Here is a 13998-nt window from a genome sequence, read left to right as displayed (position 1 = left end):
AATCCAATCCAATCGAATCCAGTTATGAATATGATTCAAATAGTTCTGAAGAGGAAAGCATAAATGCTTGCAATCGTGTTTTGGATATTTTAGATGCTATGAAAGTTTTTCTGGTGTCAGTGAGGAAACAGCATATTACTCAGTGTCTTATCCAAGACATCCGCAAAGATGCTTGAGGAAGTGAAACCATTAAAAAAAAGTCAACCTTTTTCTGAGCCTCGCCCACACAAAAAGGGGGAAGAATGACTGGACGAAGCAAGCATAGCTCCGTTTTCACCCGGCCGTTTCCTGGCATAACTAACTCTTATAATAATAATAATACATTTCACTTATGAGCGCCTTTCAAAACTCTCAAGGTCACTTTACAATCACAGGATATTTTTTCTGTGAGTGAGCAGCGACAGCCACATGCGCCAGCGTTCACTCAACCCGGAAGTAACTCAAATGGATAGAACGCTAGCTAGCTAAGAAATAGCTAATAATAATAATACATTTCATTCACTAGCGCTCTTCAAAACTCTTCATCATATTAACAAAATGATCACAAAATATCATAACTAAAAAAAGTGATTTCAAATTCAAGTTTCTGATATTAGGTACCCTTTAGCAGAGTTAGCCCATCTTTACATTTGTTCACATAACTTTGCTGGCCAACATGAGGGATATCTCATTTGTATTTGCTTTATATACTTCCAAGAAGGGTTTTGAATGGGGAAAAGTCAAAATATTTACAATTGAGATACTGGCCTTTTGAGGGTTTAAGTGAAACAATGGCTTAAAATACATAACCAGATAGCCAAGAGCTAGACAGCTTACAGCCATCCAGCTAGACAACTAATAGCGAGCCAGCTAGCTGATGGATAGCTAATAAATAGATAGCTAGACAGCCAACAGCTAGCTAAATAGCTAATGGATGGGCTAATACAACATCATTTGTCATGGACAGAAAACTGTTTTTATTCCCATCGCTCGGCGAAATTCCAGCTATAAATCATTCTCGTGTTTCCTGCTGTTCATTCACTGATCGCCGATTGAGTCACGTGACGGTTTCTCTGACTTCTGATGTTTCCTCCAGAACTCTTCGGAGAAAGATGAGGCGGCACCTTCATGGTCTTCAAGTCTTTGTCTCAAGGGGAAGGCTAGGCATGTGACACATCGTCGCCCTACCTCAAGGTGCGATCAAACAACACTCCATTGGAATGATCGGAAGGAAAAAGATCGGATTATCAATGAAAAGGTTTCTTCAGCCGTCATCTATACTTCTTTGAAGGTGTCGGATGTTTCGCTCCTCATGTGAAGAGCTTTGTCAGTGGACTAAAACATTAGGGATATATATAGGGCTGAGCTACCAGCAAAATGTTTGTTTGCTTACGAAGCTTTTCGGATGCGGAGCGAAACATCCGACACCTTCAAAGAAGTAGATGACGGCGGCTGAAGAAACCTTTTCATCTACGGACCGCTCCTGTATGACTGAGAGCCGACACGGACTTTCCAGGTGAACTTCCGATAACGTTCTCCAAACTTGTAATGACACATGTCCAAATGTTGAAAGTTCAAAGGGCTTTTGCACAAGTCGCTGTTCTTGAACTCAGAGCTGAAAAGCAACATTTAAAGCCAATCACTCTGCAACATTTGTCCGATTTTTCAAGATACAATGATACCTCAATACCTCATCTTTCGAACTTAATTGGTTCCCAGAAAGTGTGTGTCAGGCGAAAAGTTCATCGGCATTTATTTCCCAGAAGAAACCATTAAAATTTAGAATAATCCGTTCCCAGATCCCCATAAAACATAATTTTCTACTTCATAATTTTCTATGTCTTAAAACGGCACAAAATAATATTGATTAAAATGTTTCGTCAGCCGTCATCTGTACTTTTTTGAAGGTGTCGGACCTTTTGCTTCTTATCCAAGATGCTTCTTCAGCATCAGTTAGGAAACAAAAAAATGGTGAGAACTAACCTATTTCTCGGAAACGCATTGGAAAAGCGTTTTTTTTCTTTCTTTTATACTAAATAAGCCTTAAACTTACACAAAATATACCTTATGTATAATAAATGTGCTATTGTATTGTAATAAAAAAATAAACTACTGTATAATAAAGTTATTTTATTTAACTTTGTGATGGTAGTTGTCTATCGATGACAAACTTCCAGGTTGCCTCTTGATCGGCGATAATACCATCACTCACAATGTCCCCTGCTAGGTGCTTTTTGTTAATCCAAATCAACAGAAGTTTTTCAACCTCTTCTATTGTCTGAGACCGTTGCTTAGACAACACAGAAAGACCCTTAGCCACATGCTAGCAATGGTCAACTTAGCATACCGGTACTGGGACGTTAAGTCACACAAACACACACCTCGTTCGTGTTTTTCGATGATCTTCTGCTCGACCATAATTTTCACTAGCCTGTGGTGGGGCGTTTTCAGTCGCATAATAGCAAAAGTACTCCACTCGATAACAAACCACGTCTGCACTCAAAGAAAGGTGGTGACAAAAACTAGTCCGCCAGCTGTTCGACCGTGTGGTTTGGTGTTCATCCACCTAAAAGTAGTTTGTATGCCAAGATTATATTCTCGCGAATTTACTGTTCGTGAAGTGAAAAGTTTATGAGCTAAAGCGTTCGTGAACTGAGGTATCACTGTATTTTGTTTATCAAAAATATTTCGTTTTAACTTGTTAAAACGGCAGTAAATTATCCAAGAACTAACATATTTCCTCTACTGTGGACATTAGCCTCAGGTAAATATGATTCAGGAGCCTTTTTTGGGCCACCCGTAAACGTTTGGATATTATTTTGGATTGGATTTACTTGTATTAGTCTCGCAGTGGAGAAATTTACATTTCACAGCATCAAAGTTATGAAATAAAGATGGAAGGATTTTGAGCATGTTCCTTATAGAAACCACAATGACCTAAAAAAAAGTGGATTTGTTCAAATCAAAATATGACTTTTGTCATTATTTTCAGTTATTTTGGGTGAGCTTCAAAAAAAAAACAATTTTTCTGATATCCTATGAGTCTCGACCTTGTGATTTCTGTGTTTTTGTAAATCAGTCAAAGCACACAACTCTTTTGGAGAATTGTTGAAAGATCACTGTATTAATGCTAGAAACAAGTCACAACCGCTCAGCGAGGAAGACAAAAAAATGGTTATTTTGTAAAAAAAAAAAAAGAAGGACAACCTCCAGTGTAACACACTGAGGTTAGGAAGAACAGAAATGTTGCGGCAACAATTCCAAAAGTGACTGCATTTTTGTGACAAAGTGACATAAAATCATGAATAGTGATACAGTGATGCCTTGGCTTACGAACTTAATTGGTTCCCAGACAGAGTGTGTAAGGTGAAAAGTGTGTATCCCAAAAATTAATTTGCCATAGGAAACCATTAAAATGAGAATAATCCGTTCCCAGGTTCCCATAAAACAAATTTCTACTTTCTAATTTCGAAGCCTTTAAACTCCACAAAATATACCTTATTCTATGTATAATAAATGTGCTATGGCATTGTAATTTAAGAAATAAACTGTACTGTATAATAAAGTCGTTTTATTGACCTTTGTGATGGTCGTTGATGGCTTGATGGAATGGAGTGGCCGGTTTCCTCAGCATTAAACACTTGATGAGGAACGTAGCCTTCTTCTTTAACCATCGTGAGGAATGATCCCTTGTAGGTGCTTTCTCTGCGATAATTGTATCTAGTTCATCAATTGTGATCTGTTTAGCTGGGTTGATAGCTTTTTGCATCAAGTGGACAGATGGCTTGTGCGGGTTGTTTGTGGAGCCTGATTGATGGGATATTTTAACCTTGCAGTCTCACTCTGCAACGTTGAAACTCTCTGTCATCTGCCTGTCTCTTTAATGTTTAAACCACCTCCCCTCACTGCTGCGTTCTTGACCAATCACGTGGCTTTAACCGAAGACTGGGGGCGGGGAATAGAGGACAAAACAGGTGGCCACCATTTTCTTGTTAGAAGAACGGGCTCGTGTTCGAACGACACATCGTGTGTATCCCGAAAAATAGTTCGGATGCCAAGGTAAAATTTATATAAATGTAACGTTCGTAAACCGAATAGTTCGTAAGCCAAGGGGTTTGTCAACCGAGATATCACAGTACTCTGTTCCAGCTCATGCACCCGTTCTCCCTCAAATTTCAAATCCATTGCAATGAATCACCATTTATATCCCTCCCCCCCAAAAATAGTATTTTTTTTTCATTTTAAATCCCTTTTTTATGTCCATCCTCAAAGAGTTAACTTTATTAAAAAGGCAGTCCACATTGTTAAGCGTTGAGAGCTTTGGCTACATCTGTGAAGACCAGTCGACTGGGTCTCTGGGTCGTCCCCTGTGAGGTGCGGAGAGTCTAAGAGAGAGATAGCCATGATTAAAAAAAAATTGAATTGGACGCAGCGTTTCAAGAAAATTCCCACAAATTACTCGTTCATCCATTTCAAATGCATTAACTCATTCACTGCCATTCACGAATTTATTTGAGACTTGAGAATATGATGTAGGGCGCCATTCTCAAATTTGTTTGGGTTTTGTTTTTTTTATGCTTGGGTGCCGATAAAGCGCTGGCTAAGGCCTCTGGCCATGTTTGTTCCCTTTTCCACAAGAGGGCAGAGTTTCCCTTTTTTTCCCATGTTAGCGCTTTTCTTACAGCTTGAGCTATTATTAAAGCGCTATATAAACCAATATGTATGTATTGCATTGTATTTCGGACAGCCACCCTCATTTCAAGCTCATATAACTCCAGACCGATATCATTTAGGAATTAACGTTTTCTTCTGATGTAAGAAGATACTAAGGTTTCTTACACTGCATTGAATGTTTATGTAGTCCTAAAACTCGATATTATGTCGGTCCTAGAATTCCAGTGACAATGACAAAAACCCTGGTGGCACTGGAGTGGACACATTTTCGCTCAGATTGTCTGGCTATGAATGAGTTAAATGAAAATTTAATTGTGTTATTAAGATCATGGTATGTAAAGCTTTTCAAGTTAAAGGGGGGGGAAATCCAAGGAATTCTCAAAATTCCTGCAACGGGAATTTAAAAAAAATCACAATTTACAATGTTACACTACTGAATTAAGGCAGGGGGGGGATTGGTTAATTATATAACCCACTGATTAAAATTACACAGGGACCATGAGAAAGATGACAGAAATGTTATATGGAAGAGCAGATAAAATACTGTATTTTCCGGTGTATAAGGCACACCCAAAAGCCTTGATTTTCTTCAAAAGATGACCTTGCGCATTATACGCAGGTTCGCCTTATATGTGAAATCATATTGAGTCACAACAGGTCTCGCAACTATTGTTACCAGCCATTTCTTCCTGTAGAAGAAGTATTGCGTAACCTCAGCCTCTACTGTCGCACCTTATAATGTGGTGTACCTTATACTGCATTTGGGAAACTTTTATATGTTTATAGATTTTAATTTGGAAAACTATTTTCATTCATTGAAGGTCTACCTTATCGTCCGGTGCGCGTTATATATTTAAAAAGGTTGAAAATACACCATTCATTGGGGGTGCCTCTTATACTCCAATGCGCCTTATACACCGGAAAATATAGCATGTGTAATGATTAGAATGACATCATTTGTTAAAAATAAATACAGTATACAGTGATACCTTGGCTTACGAACTTAATTGGTTCCCAGACAGAGTGTGTGAGGTGAAAAGTCTGTATCCCAAAAATTAATTTGCCATAGCAAACCATTAAAATGAGAATAATCCGTTCCCAGGTCCCCATAAAACAAATTTCTACTTTTTATTTTTCTAAGCCTTAAAACTACACATAATATACCTTATTTTATGTATAATAAATGTGCTATGGTATTATAATTAAAGAAATAAACTGTATTATATAATAAAGTCATTTTATTGACCTTTGTGATGGTCGTTGATGGCTTGATGGAATGGAGTTTCCGGTTTCATCTGCATTAAACACTTGATGAGGAACGTAGCCTTCTTCTTTCACCATCTTGAGGAATGATCCTTGTAGGTACTTTCTCAGTGATAATTTTATCTAGTTCCTCATCAATTGTGTTTTGTTTAGCTGGGTTGATGGCTTTTTGCATCAAGTGTACAGATGGCTTGTGCGGGTTGTTGGTGGAGCCTGGTTGATGGGATATTTTAACCTTGCAGTCTCACTCTGCCTTTGAACTATCAACGTTGAAACTCTCTCCCTGTCATCTGCCTGCCTCGTTAATGTTTAAACCACCTCCCCTGCTTTCTTGACCAATCACGTGGCAAAACAACAAAAGACTGGGGACGGGGAATAGAGGACAAAAAAAGTCAACAGCCATTTTCTTTTTGGAGAACGGCTTCACTCTCTCTCTCTGTCTCTCTGTAAACCCCACTCCCCTCACTGCTGCGTTCTTGACCAATCACGTGGCTTTAACTGAAGACTGGGGGCAGGGATGAGGACCAAAACAGTCGGCTGCCATTTTGTTGTTAGAACGGGCTCGTTCGCGAATGACACATGACTCATTTAGGCAGCTCCGTGTGTATCCCGAAAAAAGTTTGTATGCCATGGTCAAATTTTCATCAATTTAACGTTCGTAAACCTAAAGGTTTGTAAGTCAAGGGGTTCGTAAACCAAGGTATCACTGAATATGTTTATCCATTCATTAATCCATCATCCAAAGTGTGTGTTAGTGTCTTTTTCCAAATTATGGCAAATGATATGAGGGGGTCAGTGTTAGGGATGAACGTCATGTGACACACAAGTGATACTTTACCATGTTTGCCTTTTATCATCATGCCTTTGTCAAAACTTTAAAGAAATAAAAGACATGCAATGTCAACTTTAGACAAAGGAAATGTTGCCTAAAATTCAGCAGTTGGGTGATCTCGGTATAAAAATCAAAATAAGACTACCGATATTGAAAATGCTGTGTACTCTGGACAAAGCAAAACAAATAACAACCAGTAGTCATTTTTATTTGGGGAAGATTTTTGCCTCTCCGTAATGAGGAAAAAATGTGTTTGTTTTTGTTGACCAATTTCACAACAGTCAAGCTGACACAGTCTAGAGTAAAAAGTATTATTCCAGACTCTTCCCCGGCCAATCGTAGCAGCATCTGTCATTTGATTTAAAATCAGGGTGGCCAAAGTCACATCCACATGCAGGGTTTGATATTGCTATCTGTTAGCTATCAATTAGCTGGCCAGCTTTCTATCCTAGTTACTTAGCTATCTATTAGCTGTCTATTGGCTAGCTATCTTTCTAAGTTACTTTCGGGTTGAGCGAAGGCCTAGCTAGCTATCTGTTAGCTATCTATTAGCTGGCTAGCTTTCTATCCGAGTTACTTAGCGATCTATTACCTAGCTAGCTTTCTATCCGCATTGCTTCCGGGTTGAGTGAACACTGGCGTGTGTGGTTGTCGCTGCTCACCCAAGGAAAAATTTACCTTGTGACTGTAAAGTGACCTTAAGATTTTTGAAAGGCGCTTAGAAATTAAATGTATTATTATTATTATTATTATTATTATTATTATTATTATTATTATTATTATTATTATTATTATTATTATTATTGCAAAAGCTTTATTCCCAAAAACTTAATTTCAGTCCACTTGATTTACCTTGGCGTTGGGACCGGTAAGCGTGCCATCTCGGCAGTGGTCCAGCAGTTCCTGTTCCAGCAGGTCATCTTGTTCTTCGGCCGGGTCGAAGTTGTACATGGGCATGAGCTGGTGCCTCAGCTTCTCCAGACTGTCACGGATAATATAATGAGGAATATTTTTGATGCGGTGATAGAGAATAGACAGAATAGAAGATATCATCTTTAAATGTGTCATGCCACCGAACACAAGGGCCACAATGGAAGCGCAGACAATCTGGGGTCAATCTGAGGTGAACAGACACAGCCTGTTAAACTGTCATCTTCAGGTAGGAAATCTGGCCTTGGACTAATGTACGACTTGGTAAACTCCTTCACGGGAAGAGGTCATTGGCCAGGTTACGTTCTGTTGTTTTATAGTTGTTGGTGCTTGGGACGTCCAGTGGCCTGGTGTTTAAATCAAGACTATGTTTTACTCATGTATTACTTAAAGGACAACAGACACCTCCGGACAAGTTGTGTCCATAATTTGTAAAATCACTTCAAATGACTTCTACTGAGCGTATTTTACAAAGATTCCACCGCATATAGCTATATTTTACGTTTTAAGACTCGCACTGAATATTTAGGAAGTCTTGTTTTTGAGTTGGTGACGACTCCTGACGTGACGTCACGTCTGGAACGCCCCTGATCGAGAAAGCGAAACACAATGCATTTTGGGTACTTTGTTTGGTCTTAAAACTTCGTGTTGATCCGTATTTATGTCGAAATTAGAAGGAAAACACATAACGCGATGGTAAATCGTTGTGTGTTGTACCAAGACTACTATTTGATTCTAGTTGACACAAATTCCCAGCAGACAAATCAGCCCATCTCCAACGGAGCTTGGGCGCCATCTTGTGCATTTTCTGGGACGCTACATTGGACTCCTCACGGCTCAATTGATACAGAAGAACTTCTTTAATCAATTGCAAACTTTTATGCTTTCCTCTTCAGAACTATTTGAATCATATTCATAACTGGATGAGCAACAAGAAAGCATCTTCTCCGAATCTGAAGCCATTGTTTTGATTCTAGAGCAAGGCAAGACGTCCTGGCGTGATGTCACAAACAAGGGGGCGGGACCTTCTAAAACTGGCCATTTCCGGGGTCATTTTAAAGTACTTTGGGACACTTTAAGTCATTATGATTGGTGTTTTGCATTTGACTAAAACTATCAGCCTGTGTGTTTTGGGTATTTTTGATGCTATAAAACGTTTTTCTGATGTCAGTTAGGAACAAAGAAAAATGGTGTCCTTTAAATGTGCATATATGGACGCTTGCTTTAATCCTCACGCTGCGCCATCAACCAAGGTGATATCACGGAATGAATACATACCGCTTCCGTTTGCGAATATACAGCATCTATGGACGAGAAAGAGTCAACAAAACAAATCCCAACAGGAGCAATTTTTAGTTTTGTCAAAATGAAATTCAATCACGCAAAAGTGAAATTCTTACCAAAGCAAGTATCAGGCCGATGAGGGCGATGATGCCAAGGGGCAAAAGCATCATTGCCACCCCCGACGCCTCCTCCGTCGCAGCCTCCGGGATTGCGGTGGTGTTGTAACTGCTTTCATTGGCTGGGATGGTGATCGTCATGAACGTCGCCTTGGATGTGATGTTGTTTCTCAATGTGGTCGAGGAGGAGGCCGACATTGGGATTGCGGCGGCGTTTGGCGCCAGAAACGTCGTTTTGGTTTCGGGCAAGGCCGTGGTCAGCCTTTTCAACTGTGTGATTGATTTAGATTTAATGTGTTTGTTGTGTCATTGCTGATGGAGTTGTCTTCATGCTAGAAATGACGACACCTTTGCCGAAGGGATCTTGAAGACGACCTGCAACACAACAAACAACAGTTGCCCCTGAAATCAGCCATTTCTGTTTGATTTGAATTTTGTACACCTTACCGGCTAGTCAATGCTTTCCAAATGCCCTCCCCTCAAAAATAAAATGCTTCCCCTATCAGCGATTAAAAAAAACAAACATATTCACTTATGACATAATTCCCGAATCATAAACATGCAGTAATAAACCTCTTAAGATGATGTCACATAGAATCAAACAGGGAAGCCCTTGCATGGGTGTTCTTCTGAAAGGTTTTGGCACGAGGAATTTTAGGACAGACAGCAAGGAAGTCAGTTTTTTTTTATCTCAACACGTGGTTAATGATGGGGTAACCTTTAAGTTGATCGATGTAATTGTAATTATGCTCATTGCTCATTTTTTGACGTGAACACAACAAAGAAACAAAGCAATGACCTTCAATGTTAGCACTTTTGACATTTATAAGAATAAGAATACATTTCATTTATAAGCGCCTTTCAAAACTCTCAATGTCACTTTACAGTCACAGGCTTAGTTTTTCTGTGGGTGAGCAGCGGCAGCCACACGCGCAGCCAGCGTTCACTCAACTTGAAAGTAGCTCAAATAGATAGAAAGCTAGCTCGCTAGCTAATCGATAGCTAATAGCTAGCCAGCTAGCAAATAGCATTTCCTTCCATTCCAACAACAAAAAATAATTTTATCGACCATGATATGTGTGCCTTTAATTTCTCCATCAGTGCTGATATTGTATAGTATTTGTAATGGGGGCAGGGGGTTGTTTTTTGTATTTGATGCCAAAGTATGAATTTACCAAGCTGTAAATCAAGAGAAGCATTTTTTCTTAAAATATCTCGATTGTTGGTTGACGATGATCCTGAACAATTGCAGCATGTTGTACCCTTCTTGAGTGGTTTTTCAACTGGAAATTTGTGAACAGGAGTCAACAAAAAGTCAACTAATAAATAAATATTGTGTGTCAGCTGGCCTCTCTCTCTCTGCTGGCCTAAAAATATCTGAATCACAGATTAATGTGAATTATATTTTGTCCATGAATTCTTATTAAATAATTCCAATTTGTCTTTCACTACTTTTCCACTGTCGCTGCTTCCAGACGTGTGTTTTGATATTTAAGCATTGAACCAATCACATTTCAGCCATCATTTGTTACCAGGGTCAGAAATCTACCTGGGCGCCTCGACAATCAGTTCTGGGGGCTCTGAAGCATAAAAAAATCAATGGAGGTTAAGCGAGTTGGCTCGAAGGCGCAGGCAACGGCAGAGTTTTCGCAAACTATGATTGGCTAGTCACGTGATTGGCAAGTCACTAGCCAATCATAGTATCACTAGCCGCTAGTGGCATTAGCATACTGGCCAGAGCGAGCAAATTGTATCTGTAGCGAGCTCCAGAAGAAAATACATTTTTTTGTGTTGATTTAATAGCGGTTTTGTCAACTCACAGTGGCTGAAGGGGAAGAAATTGATTTGATTGCATATACACTTTTAAAGACATTTTTAAGACTGTTTTCAAGAACAGATGGAAATAATTCAGAAAGGTTGGACAGCTAGCAAAAATAGCAAATAATATTGCAATTTTATGAGGTTATCGTGAATCCACACGTTCATAGTGAAACATTCGAGCAGTTTCATGTCAGTATTTCTTAAAGGAAAACCGACGGAACTTTATTTCTTAACTGACATCAGAAAAACGTTTTATAGCATCTAAAATACCCAAAACACGCAGTATGATATTTTTATTCAAATGCAAAACACAAATAAAAATGACTTAAAGTGTTGAAAATCTGCAAAATATTGAGCTGCGAATTGGGCATTTTCAGAAAGTCCCGCCCCCAGTTCGTGATGTCAGCCCAATACGTCTTGTCTTGCTCGAGAATCAAAACAATGGCTTCAGATTTGGAGAATATGCTTTCTTGTTACACATCCAGTTATGAATATGATTCAAATAGTTCTGAAGAGGAAAGCATACATGTTTGCAATCGATTAAAGAATTTATTCCGTGCCATTATGAGGCAACATTGAGGGGAGATGTCTCAACGAAAAAGTGGCGACCTCCTGTGGCCACCTCCGTTTCCACAGGCTGATAAATTCCTTCTATGGAGCTTGGACGCCCTCTGCTGGCGGCTTTTGGGTGCAACACGAAGTCCCCAGGCCAAACAAGTACAGCAAAATACATTGACGTGATGGAAGGACCGCTACAATGCGTCTTTTTTCGGTCAGGGGCGTTCCTTTCGTGACGTCACGTACGGACTCGTCACCAACTCAAAAACAAGACTTCCTGAATATTCAGCGCGAGTCTTAAAACGTGAAATATAGCTATAATCGGTGGAATCTTTTTAAAATACGCTCAGTAGAAGTCATTTGAAGCCATTTTACAAATTATGGACACAACTTGTCCGGAGACGTCGGTTGTCCTTTAAGTTTCTTCAAGTCACAAGTTAGTAGCCAACGACATCCTCGAGTGTATGTGTAGTAAATCACACCACACTTGCAGCTGTGGAGTAATTCAGACGGAGCACTACTGAAGGCCTATGAGTGACATGCACTGGCTTTTATTTTGGTCAATATGTTTTGCTCGTCTAGTACTGTTCTTTGTTTTTGTTTTTTTAAGGAAGATAGGCAGATATTCCAGCGATTGGCTGGCAACCAATTCAGGGTGCCCCAAGGCGGCTGGGATATGCTCCAGCACTCCCAGCGACGCTCGTGAGGATAAAGCGGTCAGGAAGATGAATGAATGAGCCAAGATGTTCATCATTATACTTTGTCCATCCTGCCTGCTTTTAATTATAGAAACATGCATGCCAAGGTCAATGACAAAATCAAATGATGGTTAGCATGCTGCCTTCTATTATGACAGGTGATGATTTTGTTCAATATCATGAGGTGTATACGTACCTGGAGTACAGAACATGCTTGGCTTCTCATTGGGAGAGGCGACATTGAAGTCAATGCCCCTCCTCCCTTTTAGCAACACAGGCCCCACACAGCCTGTTTACATTGAAAAGCAGCCATGTTCTCTCAGGATCGGAGTCCCATGCCGACGTTAACCTGTGCCGCCAGCCTCTGTGGAGTCCTACGCGCTTTGGCTAACGGTCTCCGAGGACCACTCACCACTCCTACTCTCCCTTTGTATTCTCTATTTCTTGACACTCTGACACGAGAGAGGCTGCTGGAAGGATGCTGCGAAGGGAGCAGGGAAGTATGTTACCGCCCTCTAGGATTGCAGGCAATACGATTGGTCTAACGGCTTGAAAATGTGAGCCATGGCTGGTTGGCTCGGCTGCTTGTCTGGCTTTGCAGGGATGAGGATGAGGATTTAACGGCTCAGCGCACCAGATGCTGTCAGGCCGGTGTAAGTGACTGCATCAGGGTGGTAAAAGGCCGAGGAAGTTAACCCCATGGTGGTCTCCGTGCTGTCTGCTCTGTCATTGTTTTTTGGTGATGTTTAAGGCACTCAAGTAAACTGTTTTTTGCAAGGTTCACAAACATTTGTTAGACACAATGACACTCAGAATCCTGCCATTGTCATGGCAATGTATCAAAACAATGAAACTCGGCTGTGTTATTGTGGTTGTCCAAACATTTTGCAAACACATTCATACAATGGTATGTTAAGAAGTTTCCTTTATTTTGTACATTTCTCCCAAACATTGCAGTTTCAATTTTAAAATAGCTTTCACCAGAATCCAGCTCTGTGATATAGCCCATTGTAGTACAGTTATTCTGAAAACCTCCTCCTGTCTTTAAAGCTCATCATCTACTTCTGTTTCTCCTTCTTTTTGGTTCAGTTGCAGATTTCAGCTCTTTGGTGTGTACTGTACCACCAACCTATCGTGCAGGAAACGCAAAGCTTCAGCGTTGGGACCCGTTTTGGGTTGCCAACTCAAAATCTGATTGGTGAGAGCAACAGTTTGATTGACACATTTGATGCCACCGGGCCCGCAAAACTGATTGACAGGTAGATTTCTGACCCTGGTAACAAATGATGGCTGAAATGTGATTGGTTAAAAGCTTAAATACGAAAACACGCCTGGAAGCAGTACAACGGGAAAAGTATTGAAAGGAAGCTGAAAGACAATTTGAAATTATTTAAGAAGAATTCATTGACAAAATATAATTCACATCAATCCGTGATTCAGATATTTTTAAGCCAGCAGAGAAGGCTTTGCAGGCCTTGACGGTCACCCACTGCGTGTAAACAAGTATATTTATTTTAGAATGAATATATTTTAAGTGATTTATTACAACTCCAGAAAGGGGTATTGTCTCGCATTGTATGTGATGCAATAAATGAAACAATAAGACGACTGTGTGTCTAATAGACATTTAATCCCCCTTCCTTTTATCTTTGCATACCTTTGTGGCTGACACAGTTCACCAAAGTATTACAGAGATTCAATTTTTAACAAAAAAGGCTCTCCACATGTATCTAACCTAACTGGTTTGACTCACTGAAAAAAAATCCAGACTCAATCATGAGGTTGACAGCTATGCCATGCAGGAAGAGGCAGAGATGAACAACACCTTTATTATCATTATTAA

At 39.9% G+C, this 13998-nt stretch overlaps 1 protein-coding gene across 2 annotated transcripts; it reads right to left on the bottom strand.

Annotated features, from left to right (window-relative positions):
• Positions 1–3094: 3094 nt before the first annotated feature.
• lg12h3orf18 (linkage group 12 C3orf18 homolog) lies at positions 3095–12708 on the bottom strand. 2 transcript variants are annotated; one of them, XM_089009789.1, is made up of 6 exons: positions 12352–12708; positions 9079–9453; positions 8957–8982; positions 7601–7730; positions 6755–6789; positions 3095–4364 (listed from the first exon to the last, which is right to left on the bottom strand). In XM_089009789.1, the coding sequence occupies exons 2-5, from the start codon at positions 9274–9276 to the stop codon at positions 6784–6786; spliced, it is 360 nt and encodes a 119-aa protein (XP_088865915.1). In that variant the 5' UTR covers positions 9277–9453; positions 12352–12708; the 3' UTR covers positions 3095–4364; positions 6755–6783. The 2 variants fall into 2 exon arrangements, with proteins under 2 accessions (XP_088865915.1, XP_088865914.1); XM_089009788.1 differs by lacking the exon at positions 6755–6789 and having other exon boundaries at positions 12352–12699.
• Between the last annotated feature and the right edge of the window lie 1290 nt (positions 12709–13998).

The sequence above is a fragment of the Hippocampus bargibanti genome, linkage group LG12 (assembly GCF_051943395.1).
Source record: "Hippocampus bargibanti isolate YZ-2025 linkage group LG12, ASM5194339v1, whole genome shotgun sequence".
Classification (NCBI taxonomy): Eukaryota; Metazoa; Chordata; class Actinopteri; order Syngnathiformes; family Syngnathidae; genus Hippocampus; species Hippocampus bargibanti.
Note: the sequence above shows the minus strand (reverse complement) of the source record. Positions and strands in the feature narration are given on the sequence as shown.

Coding starts and splice junctions, on each gene's coding strand:
- lg12h3orf18 (XM_089009788.1), bottom strand. CDS start 9,276: ATGTCGGCCTCCTCCTCGACCACATTGAGAAACAACATCACATCCAAG. Junction 8,983..9,078: donor TCGGCCTGATACTTGCTTTG/GTAAGAATTTCA, acceptor TCTCGTCCATAG/ATGCTGTATATTCGCAAACG. Junction 4,365..7,600: donor TTACCGGTCCCAACGCCAAG/GTAAATCAAGTG, acceptor TCTCTCTCTTAG/ACTCTCCGCACCTCACAGGG.